Source organism: Stegodyphus dumicola, chromosome 2 (assembly GCF_044657685.1).
Source record: "Stegodyphus dumicola isolate Sdum_Otavi_A_Nest chromosome 2, ASM4465768v1".
In the NCBI taxonomy this organism is placed as follows: Eukaryota; Metazoa; Arthropoda; class Arachnida; order Araneae; family Eresidae; genus Stegodyphus; species Stegodyphus dumicola.
In genome coordinates, this window is record NC_140769.1 from 154,936,929 (window position 1) to 154,953,964 (window position 17,036).

At 36.5% G+C, this 17,036-nt stretch overlaps 1 protein-coding gene across 1 annotated transcript in view; it reads right to left on the reverse strand.

Annotated features, from left to right (window-relative positions):
- LOC118197062 (prostatic acid phosphatase-like) overlaps positions 1-17,036 on the reverse strand; it is a 72,320-nt gene that overhangs the window by 18,631 nt on the left and 36,653 nt on the right. The window contains exons 5-6 of the mRNA XM_085811332.1: positions 16,858-16,947; positions 13,906-14,032 (exon numbers count right to left, since the gene is read on the reverse strand). Of these exons, the coding sequence (XP_085667458.1) occupies positions 13,906-14,032; positions 16,858-16,947 (217 nt within the window). The remainder of the gene's footprint in view (positions 1-13,905; positions 14,033-16,857; positions 16,948-17,036) is intronic.

Sequence of the window (17,036 nt, forward strand, 5' to 3'; positions counted from 1 at the left end):
TACCTTTTCTGATTATCTTTATTAAATGTTCTGTGGTGTGTAAAACAACGTTGGAATTGTTATTTAGCATCTTCAACTCCCCCACTACATATATTTATATACGTTTGGCGCGGCCGATTACGTACGTACGTATCTCGCCTCAAAACTGTACTTACGTACAGACGCCACGAAAAATTCTCTTCAGAATTCATTTTAAAGCAGTTTTTTAGTTTTTTGTAGGAAAAGAGTCTTTTATTCTGTCCTTACGTACAGATATCACGCAAAAACATCGCTAAATTGCATTCGAAAGCGGTCAAAGTGGATATTTTCGTTGAAATATGCTGCCTGAAGCTTTTCGCGATTACAATACTTCCTTTTTACTTCGTACAAGGAAGTAAAACGAAATCATATCATTTTACTCAATAGCGCTAATTGATTATTGTTGAGATATTCGTAATCGCATTCTTCCTGGTTAAAAGGAAGTATAGCTTTCTGCCACGTCCGATACATTCATTAGCTTACAGCCAGGTCCGAGTTATTCTGAAACTTAAATCTCATTCTGTATGTTACTTTTTATTGGTTATTTATTGTGTCTTGTTTATGATTTGTTAAACCATGATCTGTTGTGAAGTTATATATATGACCTCTGTAACCGCTTATCCTTGTCGCTTGGTGAAGTGTTCCTGATCGATGGTGCTTCGATCAGGAAGTAGTAGTAAGGTAGTAGTAGTAAGGTTCGATCAGGAAGTAGTAGTAGGTAAGTAGTTTTTGAGTTTGGTTTTTGATTTTTGCATGTGTTTTCATGATGGACTTGCCTTTCCATCAGGGACGATAGGTTTTTTGGACTGTTGCAAGCAATGAATCGAAATTTAGAGTACATTCAGACCTTAAACTTAATTAATGATAAAAATGTTATTGAAAATCTTATTGAAAGTGGTTCAGAAGAGGAATTAGATGCTATATCTACCTATTTGCAAATCCAAAAAAAAAACTTATTGATAGTGGTCAAAAAATAGTTGATTCAGAAGTTGAAAAACTGTTTCAGGTTATGGTAGCCAAATTGTTCAGTAAACGGCAATTAAAAAATATTAAATCTGCAAAGGAAATTGATGAGATTGTAGGAATTGGTCAAATTCTGACCCAACAAAACATGAATAATGTCAATGTGCAAGACAATAACTCTCTTAAGCAGCGCGAAACTTGGATTAAACCCAAAAAAACGCACAAACGTACTTTAAGTGATAGCAGTAAGTCATCTGTTACAACAATCAAAAATACATATTCCACCCTTAGAATAGATGACGGCATGGAAGTCAATCAAACGCCCAACACAAGCCCTCAGGATATGGACCAATCAGAAGAAGGCGAATTCATAGCCCCTAGAAAAACTGCAAACCGTGTACCGCCGATTATAATATCTGACGTTACGTCTTGGAAGCCCCTTAGAGACGAAATTAAAAAATTTACCACAGCTATGGAGTGCGTACAAAAAGGTGGAGACATCCACATAAAAGTCAAATCTGACGATGACTATCGCTCAGTCACAAAATTTTTGGATACTAAGGAAATACCTTATCACACTTTTCCCCTACCAAGGGATAAGCCCATTAGAGTAGTAATAAAGAAGCTTTCAGTGCATACTAAACCTGAAGAAATATTAGAAGAACTCCAACAAATAAAAATTCCAGTTAAAACGGTAAGACAGATAACCAAAGAGATTGACAATGAAATTGTCAAATTGCCAACTTTTCTTGTAGAAGTCCCACGGACTGTTGAAGGAAAAAAGATATTTCAGGTAACACATATCTTGGACCTTGCGGTCAAAATTACCTCTTTCCAACCTACCCCAGGGCACAAACAGTGCCATAACTGTCAGAGATATGGACATAGTCGCTCCCACTGCAAACATAAACCAAGATGCTTAAAGTGCGGATTAAACCATATCACCACTAGCTGTACAAAAGATAGAAATCTTCCAGGAAAGTGTTGCCTTTGTGGGGGACCCCACGTCAGTTCCTACAGGGGTTGCGAAATGCACCCTGACAATATTAAACGTAAGATTGCTGAAAAAGAAAATCAAAGAGATGCCTGGAGAAAGACAAGAACAAATCCTCCAGAAAACAACTTGGAGAACTTCCCCCCATTACCGAGTAGGAGAAACACTAACGAAAATGTTAATGAAGCCAGTCTCTCATCAGCCAACCAGAATGAAGCTCACGAAAGAGAACAAACAGGCTCCGCCCCAGATTTCCTGAAATGGATAAAAAATCTATTTACCCAAGGCAAAGCGCTATTTGAACGCTTTTTTAAAGCCAAGTCAATAATGGAAAAGCTCCAAATAGGGTGGGAAGCCTTTGAACTTTTAGCAAATTTAAATTATGAATGTTAATATTGTAAATAACTATGCAAGCATCCGACTTACTACCTCCAGCAGTTTAAATTTCGCCTTCTTTAATGCCAACGGAGTTTGCGGCAAGAACACTCAGATCATAAACTTTCTTAATTGCCATGACATTGATATTTTCTTAATTAACGAGACACATCTTCGAGCTAGTGATAAATTTAACATCCAAGGTTATAGAACCTTTAGAAAAGACAGAGAAAATAACAGGGGCGGCGGCACCCTGATTCTCATCAGAAGACACTTGCAGGCCACCTATTTTAATCTCCCAAGTTCTAGTAATATTGAAACTACTGCCATCATAGCTCACTCTCGCACTAATGAACCTATTATGATTATTTCTGCTTATAATCCCCTGGGACATAATATCAGCAACAGTGACATGAGCATCTTTAGCGGCATTATGCTTCCCACTATACTAGCCGGAGACTTAAACGCGAAGCATCACTCTTGGAACTCTCGACGTGCAAATGCAAACGGGAACTTCCTTTATAATTATGCCCTTACAAATGATTTAAGTATCTTTGGACCGACGGATCCCACCAGATACAGCCATACTGGCAGTGCTGAAGTTCTTGATTTTGTTATCACAAAAAATATTGCACAAATTCCCTTCCTACAAGTTTCACACCAGCTAACTTCCGATCATCTGCCTGTCAGGTTTACTTATTACGGCTTTGAAAAAAATATTCCACTTAGAAAAATCACAAACTGGGATAAATTCATTCATTCTCTGAAAAAACTACCAGCGCATCCTGCTTTAGCTGATATTACTGACACTGAGTATCAAATCACTAAGGTCAATAATTGTATAAAAAGTGCTCTTGACAAATCTACTAAATATGAAGAATATAAAAAAGAAAAGCTTCCGGATAACATTATTTACAAAATTAAGGACAAAAATCGCACCGCTAAAATTTGGCGCCGTACTGCTGATCCTAATATCAAAAGAATTCTTAACAGAAAAAATAGGAATATTAAAAATCTTCTAAGTGAATACAGATCGGATAGTTGGAATAATTTATTAGACTCAATGGACTTCAACCCTGATACTGTGTGGCGTATTGGGAAAGCGCTCAGAAAGACTCATAACGACAACATTGGACCGTTGCACACCGATACTGGAATCGCATATTCTGTAAAAGATATGGCAGAAGTTCTTGCAACACATCTTGAAAAAACCTTCACGACAAATAACTCACAAGATGAAGATACAGAAGAAGATTTTAATTTCATTATTCACCTTCCTGATAGAACAGATGGACAGCATATTGGTTACACCTCGCCCTTTGAAATTCAAAACATTATAAAAAATCTGAAAAATAGAAAGGTCCCCGGCTACGACGGGATAACAAATAAAGCGCTCAAAATTCTCCCCAAGAGTTATATTGTCCTAATTACCAACATAATTAATGCCTGCATAAGGCTTAACTATTTTCCGCAGCAGTGGAAAATGGCACATATCATTAATTTTGTTAAACCCGGCAAAGATCCAAAAAATGTTAACTCTTATCGCCCAATTAGCCTGCTTCCAAGCCTTAGCAAAGTTTTTGAGCGAGTTCTACAGAAACGGCTGACCAGACATTTGGAAGATAGAGGGATAATTCAAAATGAACAGTTTCGTTTTCGCCCACAGCATAGCACAGTACATCAACTTCTCAATGTTACTGAATTTATTGCCGATTCCTTTTCCAAAAAGAAGAATACTATTGCAAGCTGTTTCCTAGATTTAGAAAAGGCATGAGGTGTGGCATGAGGGACTCCTCTTTAAGCTACACCTTGCTCATCTGCCTATAAATTTTATCAAACTAATGCAAAGTTATCTAAAAAATCGCAATTTTCATGTCAAAATCAATAATACTTTATCCTCAAGAAAAAGAATCAAAAGCGGCGTCGCCCAGGGAAGTGTTTTGGGGCCAATTCTCTTTAATATCTTTACTAATGATATGCCAATCCCACTAAATTCAAAACTTGTGAAATATGCAAATGACACCGCTATTTTTACAAAATCTTTAAAACCACAATTTGCTGTAGACAAATTAAAAGAAGCAGTTAACATCATCGCACATTACCTCAAATCTTGGAAACTTAAAGTCAATCCGGCTAAATGTCAAATTCTGCTTTTTAGAAGGTATAGAAAATTTACTCCAGGAAACGTAAATATAAAGATAGAAGATCAGCCACTCCGCGTCGTCAATAGTGTTAAATACCTGGGTGTCATTTTCAATTCACAACTCCTCTTCAGGGAACAGACTGCATATGCCTTACGGAAAGCTACAGCCGCAAAAATGGCTCTGTACCCTCTCATCAAAAGAGACTCAAAATTAAACATTCAATTAAAGAAAAGAGTTTACATGATGCTGATTAGACCGACACTACTTTACGCAATTCCCATATGGGCTACACTGTTCAAAACGTACAGACACAAGTTACAAGTCTTTCAAAACAAGATTCTAAGAGAAATAGTTAATTCTCCTTGGTTCGTTAGAAATTTGCAGATACACAAAGAATTAAAAATCAGACCAATTGCTGACCAAATTATTTCAACCTGCCATAACTTTTATAGTAAAATTGAACAGTCTCAATATGATCATATTAAGTAACTAATCAATTATGATCCAACACTTGAAAATGCTGCTAAGCGTCCTAAGAGCATTTTTCATAATCCAAGGTGGTGAAACTTGTAAATAGCTGTACATACTGTAAATATTTCCCCACTAGAGACTTTTGTGTTTTTTTTTCAACTTATTTAGGACTTAAAAAAGCTCAGTGGATTACTACTTTATATCATTATTTTCATTATTTCAAAAATTTTATATTTTATTAGTGTTCCTATAAAGAGACTTTGTTAGAACTATTAAACTTTGGACTTATAAACTCTTTCAGGACACACAAACTGAATTAATTATGTGTGTTTCACCATCCCGCCTTCTAAACTGTGACTTGTGCTGAAATATTGTGTCTTTTAAAATTACAAGTGTTTCTTAAAAAGTGTGTTTATTCCAGAACTTTGTACAATGTGAACTATTTGTGAATACTGTTAATTTATATCACTTTAACATTTCTCATACGAGAACTCTTGAAATTCACCAGAAATATATTACTGTTGACTTATTCCTCATTTGAGCCACTCCCACCAGTACAATTACGATCCATTTAATTCTGAACCTGTTTCAAAACCATACTTAACTTAAATTACTTAATGTTTATTTTTTCAAATACTTTATTAAGCAAACTTTTTCAGTTAGTTATATCTTTTGTCACAACTCGAACAGCTTCCAGATGCTTTTTCACTCTACATACCTTTGTATTTGCTTCAGCTTCGCCTAGTAGGCGCGGCGTTACACGCCCATTTTTTCAATTATATATACCAACGCCTAAGGGCCTTTTTTTCAAAAGCGGTGGTTAAAGCAGCAGAGGCTACTAATTGCCTCCTAACCATTCAAAAGACAAGACAAGACAAGCTTATCCTTGCTCGCTCGTCTTGGCTCGCTGCTCACAGTCGACTGTTGCTCTCGCTCTCTGGCACACTCTCAGTCTGGAGGCTGCTCTCTCGAGTACTTCTTAACTGCGCATTTAGTTGATAAAACTTTTTTTTCCCTTCATTCCTAATTTTTCGGACGTTTTGGCTTCTCAAGTTAGATCGCTATCTTGGATAAGGATTGTTCGAGACTTGGTGAATTGAAAGGAGGCCTGGAGGTTTTGGATCGCTTTGGTTAAGAATTCTACCTTTTGTTTCTTGATGCATTACCGTGCCAAAGCAGCCCGTTAGCAGCTTAGGTTATGGAAACGGATGTAACGCGATTAAAGCGGCTACGTGAGTATTACCCAGGAGTAGATGATTACACAATTAGAGACAAACTAATGCAGGAGTTAGACGCCCTTAAACAAAACAACTGCCCTGAAAACGATACTAGGCTAAAAGATTTAAGCGAGCATATTGCTAGTATTACTATCAGTATGGAAAAGGATAATAAAGAAAAAACGGAAGGAGATTCACAAACCCCAAACTCATCCCAAAAAATGGAAAAGGGAAATATTTTAACTAGAAACGCAAGCGGCAAAAAACGTAAAAAGCAATCCACCGATAAAGAAGGATTTGTTACCCCGCGCGTTATGCACAAGCGTACACTATCAAATGAGGAACCAGAATATCCATCGCAAAAAAATAAATTCGATCAGTTAAATGCTGATGACAAAATGGATGATGATAATGACGAACCATTCATTATACCAAAAAGGACCGCAGGTCACATTCCCCCCATCGTCCTCGCAGATTTTGCAGGAAGTTGGAGCAAATTTAAAGTTGAATTTGAAAATGATTTAAACATAAAAAAATACACCGGTAATCTGTCAGGCGGTAGACTGACAATCAGAGTATTTGAATCAGATCACCGCCTGACAATCAGAGTATTTGAATCAGATCACTATAGAACCATTACTTCATTGCTAAAAAAGCGAGAAATTCCATTTCACACCTTTAAGCTGAAATCAGAAAAGCCAATAAAAGCTATCATTAAAAAACTCCCCAAAACATCTGACATTGAGATTCTAAAACAAGAAATCTTAGATTTAGGAACCCCGTTGAAAAGATAAGACAGATAACTGCCAAAAAAGATGGAGAAATAATTAAATTACCCGTTTTCTTAGCGGAGGTGAAAAGAAACGCCGATGGGAAAAAGATCTTCGACATAAAGAAACTTCGAGGGTTAGACGTTCTCGTAGTAAACTACAAATCAAAGCCAGGTCCTGTGCAATGTCATAAGTGCCAGAGGTACGGACATACACGGGACCTGTGCAACTACACTCCTAGGTGCCTAAAATGCGCAGAAAACCACGAGACGCACTTATGCAAAACGCAAAAAGGTGTCCATGTTCCCATCTGTGTTCTTTGTGGAGAAAATCACGTTTCTTTCTACCGTGGTTGTAAAAAATACCCAAATTATACCCAAAAACGTATTGAGAAAGAAAAAACTGCAAAAGAAGCGCAGGAAAAAGCTGACAAAGATCAACTGAAACTTACTCCTGAAGATTTCCCCCAAATTACTCAGCCGTAGTGCACAGGAAATCCGTGCTACCTCCCAAAATAACAATAACGCAGAAACAACCAATCAAATAGAACATTCTTTCTTTGAATGGGTGAAAATCCAAATTATGCAAGTCAAGAAATTCTTTACTAAATTCAAGACTGCCAAGTCTATATTCGAAAAGTTAGAAGTCGGCATTGCCGCGTTTGATTACTTTTCAAGCCTGAGTTATGAGTACAAGCTTTTTAAGAATCTCATATTTTAACGCAAACGGCGTTTACAGCCATATTCAAGAAATAATTCATTACTTGAGAAAATATAATGTTGATGTTATGATGATCAACGAGACGCATTTAAAACCAAGCAATAGAACAAATATTCCCGGATACAGCGTTCTTCGCGACGACCGAAGTCATAATAGAGGTGGAGGCACTGCCTTAATCATTAAAAATCATTTCAAGCACACCAGATTCAAAATCCCCAATACTGGAAATTTAGAAAAAAAGGCCGCAGTAATTTACACAGGATTCAACAAGGTTGTAAGCAGCAATGATGAGCCTTACCTCATCATTGCTGCTTACAACCCTCCAAATAATGCACTCAGAGCACAGGACTTAGATAAAATTACAAACTTTAATTTTCCCACCTTAGTAGCGGGCGACTTAAATGCGAAACACTACATTTGGAACAGCAGAAACATTAACAGAAATGGCCAAATTCTTAGCGATTACTCCCAAAGGAACAATATTAGAATACTTGCTCCAGATATTCCTACGAGATATCACCACAACGGCAGCGGAGAAGATCTTGATATCACTATAATGAAAAACATTTCAGCAACACCTTATCTGGAAGTCAAAGATGATTTAGCTTCTGATCATAGACCCGTTCTTTTTTACTTTTATGGATTCTATCCACCACTGCAAAAAAACCAACAAAAAGTTAATTGGGAAATTTTCAAAAATCACATGACTAGCATTCCCTGCAGAATCTCAATAAATAATTGCGCTGAATTAGAAAACGCAGTTCATAATCTTAATACCAAGATTCAAGACGCCATTAAAAACGCTACCTTCACCAGTAAGAGAAATGATAGCAAAAACCTTCCGGAGCACATTTTAAATCTAATAAAGCAGCGAAATAACAGAAGAAAATTTTGGCAAATGACAAAAAACCCAACAGATAAAACACACTTTAATTATCTTTCAAGAAAGATTAAACAAGAAATTATTAACCATGGATCCAGAAGTTGGGATACCCTCCTTGAAAACATGGATTTAGAGCCAAATGTAGTTTGGAAAATCGCAAGATTCCTCCGAAATACCTGAGCACAACATCTGCATCCGATCGACTACATGGGTCACACATTTTACTCAGAATCCGACATAGCAGAAATTATAGCAAGCAACTTAAGTAAAGTTTTCAATAAACACGAAAAAGAAAATTCCGAACACGAGGAAGAAGTTAAGGAAGAAATACCGTATTTAAGCGAATCTAATGCGCCATCAAATCTAATGCGCATCCCCATTTTAAAACTTTAAATAATAAAAAAATTGTTTGTCGGCGAATGTAATGCGCATCAATGATATGAGGAATTTATTGAATCTTATTTTATACAACAATGGATTTGTACATAAACTATCAATTAATGTTATGATAATTTTATTTAAATTTAGATACCATATTTTATACAACAATGGATTTGTACATAAACTATCAATTAATGTTATGATAATTTTATTTAAATTTAGATACCATATTTTATACAACAATGGATTTATACATAAAGCAGCAGAACATAGAATTAACCTATTAGTGGGCTATTGTCATGTGAAACAATCATTGTTAATTAGCAATACCGTATATACGGTACCTATCGTCAAATATGAACATGAAATAAATCGTAACATTTCTATCTAGCTAACAGTTTCTACAATCAGTGATTAATAGTAAACGTCTTTATTCACTAATGCTTTCATCACTGGAATCCTCGCAGCTCTCTTCGTCAGAAGCAGATTCATTTCTTCTTTCCTCATCATCATCATCCTCATCCTCGGCGTTTCAGAGCACGTCATCGTCACTGCCATTCAATGCATTTGAAATGCAGCATTTCTTGAAAGATTTCACAATCATTGGTGCTTCGATGCTTTTCCAGGCAGCAGAAACCCAGTGTGCAACAATGTGCGGTGCAGCACGTTTAACTTTTCCTGTCGGGGTAAATACACGGTTTGACTCACAAAACCATTTTTCGTACTCCGCCTGAACGTACCCCTTAAAAAGTTTATTTATACTAACGTCCAGGGGTTGCAACACAGACGTCATCCCTCCAGGAATGATAACAAGATCACTGCCTAGGCTGTGCATCTTTTTTTTTACGTCGTCGGTGAGATGACCACGAAATGCGTTCAGACAAAGCATTGATGGTGGATTAGAGAGCCCACCGGGACGGCGTTTCCATACATTTCGGAGCCAATCAAGCATTAATGATTCCGTCATCCACCCCTTCTCTTGGTTTCGAATCAGGATATCATCTGGGAACAGCTTTTCATTCTTAGGGGTTTTAGGGCATGTTTTCCGTTTGAGGATTAAGAAAGGGGGAAGTTTGCACCCGTCTGCTGTTATTGCCAGCATCACTGTTACGCGTTGTTTTTCACATCCCGAAGTTTTGATGATACCTTCCTTAGTCCCCTTCTCCGTAATGGTGTAGTTACGAGGCATATCAAACCAAATTGCCGTCTCGTCAGCGTTGCCAATTTGCCCCATTGAAAAATTCTTTTCTTTCCGAAGTGTGATGACATACCTCTGAAATGTTAGTAGTTTTCCCTCAAAATCTGCAGGAAGCTTTTGGCATATTGTTGTACGGCGCCTTAGAGATAAACCCATCCGCTTCATAAACCGATCCACCCATCCACGGCTAGCCTTAAACTCTTGTTTCGGTATTCCAAGAACTTCAGCCTCCTCTTTTGCTTTATTTCTTATGGTGTCACTAGTCACAGGTTGTCCATTCTTCCTCCTTTCACGTACAAATTCCAAAACGTTTTCTTCAATTTTAGGGTGTCTTCCTTTGCGAGGGCCAGTGAAATTCTTTCTACTAGCTTTAGTTGCAAACAGTGCCAATTTCTGTTGCCGCCACAAGCGAACATTGCTCTCAGCTACGTTGAACTCTCTCCCTGCTTTTCTATTGCCATTTTTTTCAGCATAAAGAATTACTTTATGTTTGAAAGTAGCGTCATATGACATTCTTCTCTGTTTGCCCTCCATTTCGTGACTACGTACTCTGCAGTTTGTATCCTCTATACAATAATGTGTCAACGATAAATGTAACGGTAAATGTAGTCGAGAAATTTGGTTGACGTCATCGGCGAACTTTGCACTCGAATCTAATGCGCACCCCAATTTTGAATACTACATTTGGCCAAAAACGATGCGCATTAGATTCGCGTAAGTACGGTAGTTAATATAAAATCCCGGCATAATTCTAACTTCATTAAATTCACTTCTCCAAACGAAGTTCAAAGCATTATTAAAAAACTCAAAAAACGGAAAGCAAGAGGGTACAACGTAAACAATGAGGCTCTGCAAGCACCTCCAAGAAACTGTATTGTGTTACTTTGTAACATATTTAACGCATGCATTCGACTCACAAATTTCCCTCAGCAATGGAAGCATTCAATTATAATTACGATACTAAAACCAGGAAAAAAACCCCATGAAGTCACAAGCTACAGACCAATTAGTTTACTCCCGGCAATAGGAAAGGTTTTCGAGAGAATTTTAAATGACCGTTTGACTACTCACCTTGAAAGATTGAAAATTATTGACGAAAACCAATTTGGATTTAGGAGAGGCCATTGTACCACACACCAAATCCTAAACTTAATAGAATATATTGCTCTAAATTTCCAGAAAAAGACCGCAGTCGCTGCATGCTACCTCGATTTCGAAAAAGCTTTCGATCGAATGTGGCATGCAGGACTTGTGTACAAGCTTTCAAACTGCATACTTCCTAATAGTTTTCTAAAACTGATTATTTCATTTCTCAAAAGAAGAACTTTTCAAGTTAGATGCGGTGATTCTCTCTCCAGCAAAAAGTAATGTACAAAGGCGTCCCACAGGGAAGCGTACTTTCGCCAAAATTATTTTGCATTTTTGTCAATGACATGCCTCAGCCTTTCTCTTCAACTGGTTTAAAGTATGCTGATGACACCGTGGTTTTAACTAACTCCCTGATACCTCAAAATGCTGTAGACAAGCTGAAGTACCAAATTAATGAAAAAAATGCATGGTGCAAGCTATAGAAGATTAAAGTGAACCCTTCTAAATGTAACATAGTGATTTACAGACGGTATGAAAAATTGTTCTCGCTTAATATTGACGTAAAAATTGACAATATCCCAATTCCTGTTGTAAATTATTACAAATATCTTGGAGTGCATATTGATAGAACTCTCTTTTCATGATCATGTGACCTACGCGACCAATAAAGCTAATGCAGCATTCATGGCCATCTACCCGTTATTAGGACTAAATTCTAAATTGGATTTAAAGATTAAAAAAACACTTTATATCACCTTAATTCGCCCAGTTTTATTGTATGCCGTACCGGCCTGGGCTACAGCAACGAAAACAGACAGATAGAAGATGAATGTGTTACAAAACAAGATACTTCGATCTATTACAAACGCTCCCTGGTTCATAAGCTCTATGAAGAGTTAAAAATTCTACCAATTCAGGAACAGATTCTGACCACAGCACACATTTTTTTCAAAAGTACGCAAAATTCTCCATACTCTGCCATAAGAAATCTTACTACCTACGATCCCACTCAGGAGAGTGTTGTAAAACGCCCACGTTCAATCCACCACAACCCACGGTGGTAGTAATGTACATAATGTAAATATTTCGTATTTTTTTTTCCGTATCTTATTTACTCACTTTTTTGTCTAGTTTGTGTTTAGTGTTTTGCACCAAGGACTGTGATTTTTATAAATCATCTTGACAAAGCAAAATGTGCACCGTTTTTGGTTTTTGTGTATAGCCAAGTTTGGTGTTTTTTTTTTTTTTTTTTTTTTTTTTTTTTTTTTTTTTTTTTTTAATGTGCTTTTCGTGTTTCTTCAACGGACTAGATTTTGCAAAGCCATTGAACTGTGTAATTTAAATATTTACGAACGTGGAAATTATTTACTCTCTGAAGTTCAGTTAAAATAATCCCAGCTAAATTTTTTTTTAAATTGCATGTATTTTAGATATCAGCTTTTTACGTCTCATCATCATAATCGCTCTGCTTAAAGCAAGGATCAATCTGAATTTGACTTTATGTCATGTGAGTTTACGAGGTACTTGTTTCTCCTGCTCTATGCACGCTCGCGTAGCTGCTAACTGTGTGTAATGACTTCAGCCGCACTTACTCATGTATTTACGAAGGCATTATTGCTTAAATGGACTAATTTCAGCATTTTGTTTAAATGCTTGAACTTTCACGAAGGAATGATTTTCCTGACTTGCCACCAGTGTTTCTTAGTTTTTCGTCCCCTCGACCCGCACACAAGACAGTTTTCCTTTAATTGAAAAAAAAACATAAAGTAACAGCCCAAGAGCCAAGATATCTACTGGTGATTACTCTTTGTAGTAGAGGCCAGACTTTAAATTTACGATCCAGATCCAGCTTATCCTTGCTTGTACTTACTTCTGTGCTTGTATTACTCTGCTTATGCTTATCTCTGCTTGCTTGTATGTCCTGGCATGTAACTCTGCGTGTATCTCTGCATATCTCAGTAATAAATATTTGCTTTGCGAACCACGGCATTTTCTATGTTTATGTTGGGCTCATAAAATTCGCTTAGGTGAGATTTTCCTGTATACACATTGTAAAGAATTTTCCTCTTCCTTTCCAATTTGATGATTTAATTTATCTCACGTATGGTTAGAAATCGGAATATCAGTTTTCTGAATCCCAGTAACGACATCGCCAATTTCTTCTCTTCCCTAGCTTTTAAAAATTCTAATTTGCTTTAAAGCTGCGCTCAATTAAAATGCAATGAATTATAATTTGTACATATGTGGATTTGGCTACTAGATTCCCTAACTCCCTACTCGCTTTTCCAGTGGTAAAAGAGGAAGTAATTTTCTCTTTCCCCACTGTGTTCCTTTGTGATGCAATTGGTAGCACGTTTCCAGTAATTCGGAAAGCCTGGAGTTCGAAATCTCGGTGAGAACACTGCTGGTTTTTCTTATTCCTGCTTCAAAAAGCCTGATAGACTTTGCAACATTTATAGTTTTTCTCGTGATTGGCATAAACGTCAGCCCTATTCAGCCGATAACAACCAAAAGAAGTATTTTTGGAAGAAAAATTGCAATCATCAATTACTCGCCTATTCGTGAAAAACAAATGAATCAAGCTTTGAACCATTTTGTATCATTGTCTTTGTAAATAAACTTTGAAACACAGACTTTAACAATAAAGGAAAAAAAAGAGAAAAAATTATAAAATTTACATACCTGCTTTTAGTCTTTGATATTCTTTGGATTTTGTCGATAAATATAATGACATATCGCTTATCCGCTCCAGTTCTTCCCAATTTTGTCTTTGTCTAGCCCAAGATGGAATAATTAAATTATATGTCTTCTGAAATAAAGAAAATTTATATTGTAAGAAAATATTTTCATGATCTTTCGACATAGAATTTAGTGAACTTAGAGATTCAAAATAAACGTCGATAAAATTTTAGGAAGAACATTTTTATTTAGAAAGCAGATATTACACACACTGGCCAATGAATTAGAAACCCAAAATCAATATGTTAGTTGGACCACCTTTTGCACGGATAACTGCTCTTATTCGTTTGGCCAACGATTCTACGTGCTTCTGGAGAACATTTGCATCCAGAGAATACCATGTATTGGCTATGCAGCATTTTAGATCTTGCAAATTAGATGGAAGAGGAGATTTCTTTCGGATGCCTCTTTCCATCATATCCTATACATTTTCTATAGGGTTAAGATCCTATACATTTCTATAGGGTTAAGATCCTGGCTTGCGGTGGCCAGGGAAGGTGCTGGAAGTCAGACTTATGTTCAGCGTTCAGCGAACCAATTTTGAACGTTTCTGGCACCATGTATAGTTGCATTATCGTCCAAGAAGTATCCGTCGCCATTAGGGTAAAAATGCAACATTCTAGGTGCACGTTATCAGCCAAGATATCTAGGTATCTTATGATTGTTTGTTTGCCCTCGAGGAACACCTGGGCCAGTACATTCATGCCAGCAGAACTGCCCTATATCATGATACTCCCACCAGACCCTTGCACAGTACGAGCAAGACAAGATAGCTTCTTGGCTTCATCGGGTTCTCGCAAAATTCGACGTCTTCCATCAGTGCAAAATAAGGTGTAGCCAGATTTGTCCGACCACATTCCCGTTTTCATTCCTCAGATGTCCAGTGTCTTCTTTTCCGACACCACTGCAAACGAATTCTTGAATAACGGGCAGAAATGAGTGGTTTTTCTCACAGGTACCCGACTATGCATTCCTATCCTCTGCAATTATCTGTACATGGTTCGAGCTCAAAGCTGTTGGAAGAGCCTTGGTTGACGATCTGTGTCACTTGAAGCATAGTAGAGTGTCTGTTCTCTCTTATAATTCGTCGTAGACGCCGTCGATCACTATCCTGGAAAATTGTGCTCGAACCTCAGTCAAGTCTCGCAGAGAAGGAATGGGGGTTCTGATTTTAACTTTTAAAACTCTTTGACATGGCTACTTTTTGGGAACCCAGTGAGATTTGCTGTCTTCTAAATCGAGACCGCTGCTAAAGGGGCACCAACAATAAGCCCTTTTTCAAATGGTAAAAGAGATGTCGATTTTCTCATTTTACTTCATTCATCGTGAAAAGCACTCTTAAACTTCACTTATACTAGCATTCTAACCACGTGTAACCCACGTTATAAGAAATATTTGCATACTTCATCCCAACACGCATTCAAATGAAAATCTCAAGGGTTTCTAATTCTTTGGCCAGTGTGTGTATATGCATCTGCCTTTATAATATGGAGTAAAAAAAATTAACTTTGTATATAGGACAGCTAGTATAACATGCAGATGTGCACCTCCTATTTTAGTTGCAATCGGCCACACCAAAAGTATATAAATATGTGTGTATATATATCCACTCTGTTACTCGGCTCAGTGAGCTCAATTTCTTTATTCTTATATGTTTGTAAATTGTACATTTTTTGCTTTAAAAATGATTTAATTATATTATTCTTATCTCAGTTACGCTTTTAATATCTTCAGTTAATCTGCCCTATAATAATTGTAGTATAATCAACAATTTAAAAGTTTTCTAAGTGCGACTAAGCAAATAGAACAGTCATATTTGTTTACATTTGAAACTTAGCAGAATACCGAATTCAGTTTCTGCATCTTCAGCATCTTTTTGCCGAGTGGGACTAAAATGAAATTTTTAGTTTCGTGCACCGAAACATTTGCCTCCTTGCCCGCTGGCCGAATTGGTTGTTTTTGAGCAAAAACTCTATAATTTTAATAGTAAAAAAATTTTTTAACTGTTTTAATTGCATTTGGTGTTTTATGTTTTTCTATATTTTTCAATTTTTAATGAAGATGTCTTGAGTTTTTATGTATTGTTATTTAGAATTTCCCAAAATATACGTGAATTTATATATTGGCGCGTTTTGAAATTTGAAATATTTGTTATAAGCGATAATAACGCCAAATATAGTTTACGCACTTTATTGAAATTATTTGAAAGAATGAATGAAGCACCTTTCTTTCCCTTCGTGTACTTCGAAAGGGAAAGGGAAATAGGTTGCCACAAATAAAAATTTTCGCCAGTTAAATTATTCATGACACAAACTGAAAACGATGTGCCAAAATAAATTTTTAAATTTCTCGGTAAGTTTCACGCTAAAACTTACAAAATTGAATATTTACGCATAATTTGAGTTGTAGAACTGAAATACGGAAATTAGTATATCATTTCTGGAAAAGTCCGATTTTGTGTCAAAACATTTAGGTGAGAACTAAACGATGTATATAGCTAACATATGTAAGAAGTTGCGCTTTGGAGACATGAAAATTACAGAAAAATTTCGTCAATCGGCCCAGTAGAAAGCGAGATATAGAACTGGGGTTTCCCCCCCCCCTTTTTTTTTTTTTTTTTTTTTTTCACATATTGTTGGCTATGTTAATTCCCTATATTCCATTGTAATGAAGTTCTTTAAACGGAAATTGTGGTAATAATAAAACAGTGGTCAGGAAGAGATAGAAATATACTCTAATCCTAATTCACTTCATCCTTTCTCTCTTGGAAAAAAATAATTGTCATATGAACTATGAATTTATTCAAAATTTTTACAGAATTTGTTAGACCTTGCAGAATCTCAAACGTTTCTGATAAAACAAGAATTCCAAGGCATAATTTGATTTGAAACTTACTTCCATAGACAAAATATCGTACAAGGCTGCTGCATCTGCCCAGGTTTCAATTTTTAATCCGCTGCGATATGACAAATATTGGAAAAATTTCTGAAAGTTAAAATAATTGAGTTTTAAAACACATTAATAATATTGTATACACTATAATATTCAGTTTTACACCGTCTGATATATTGCAC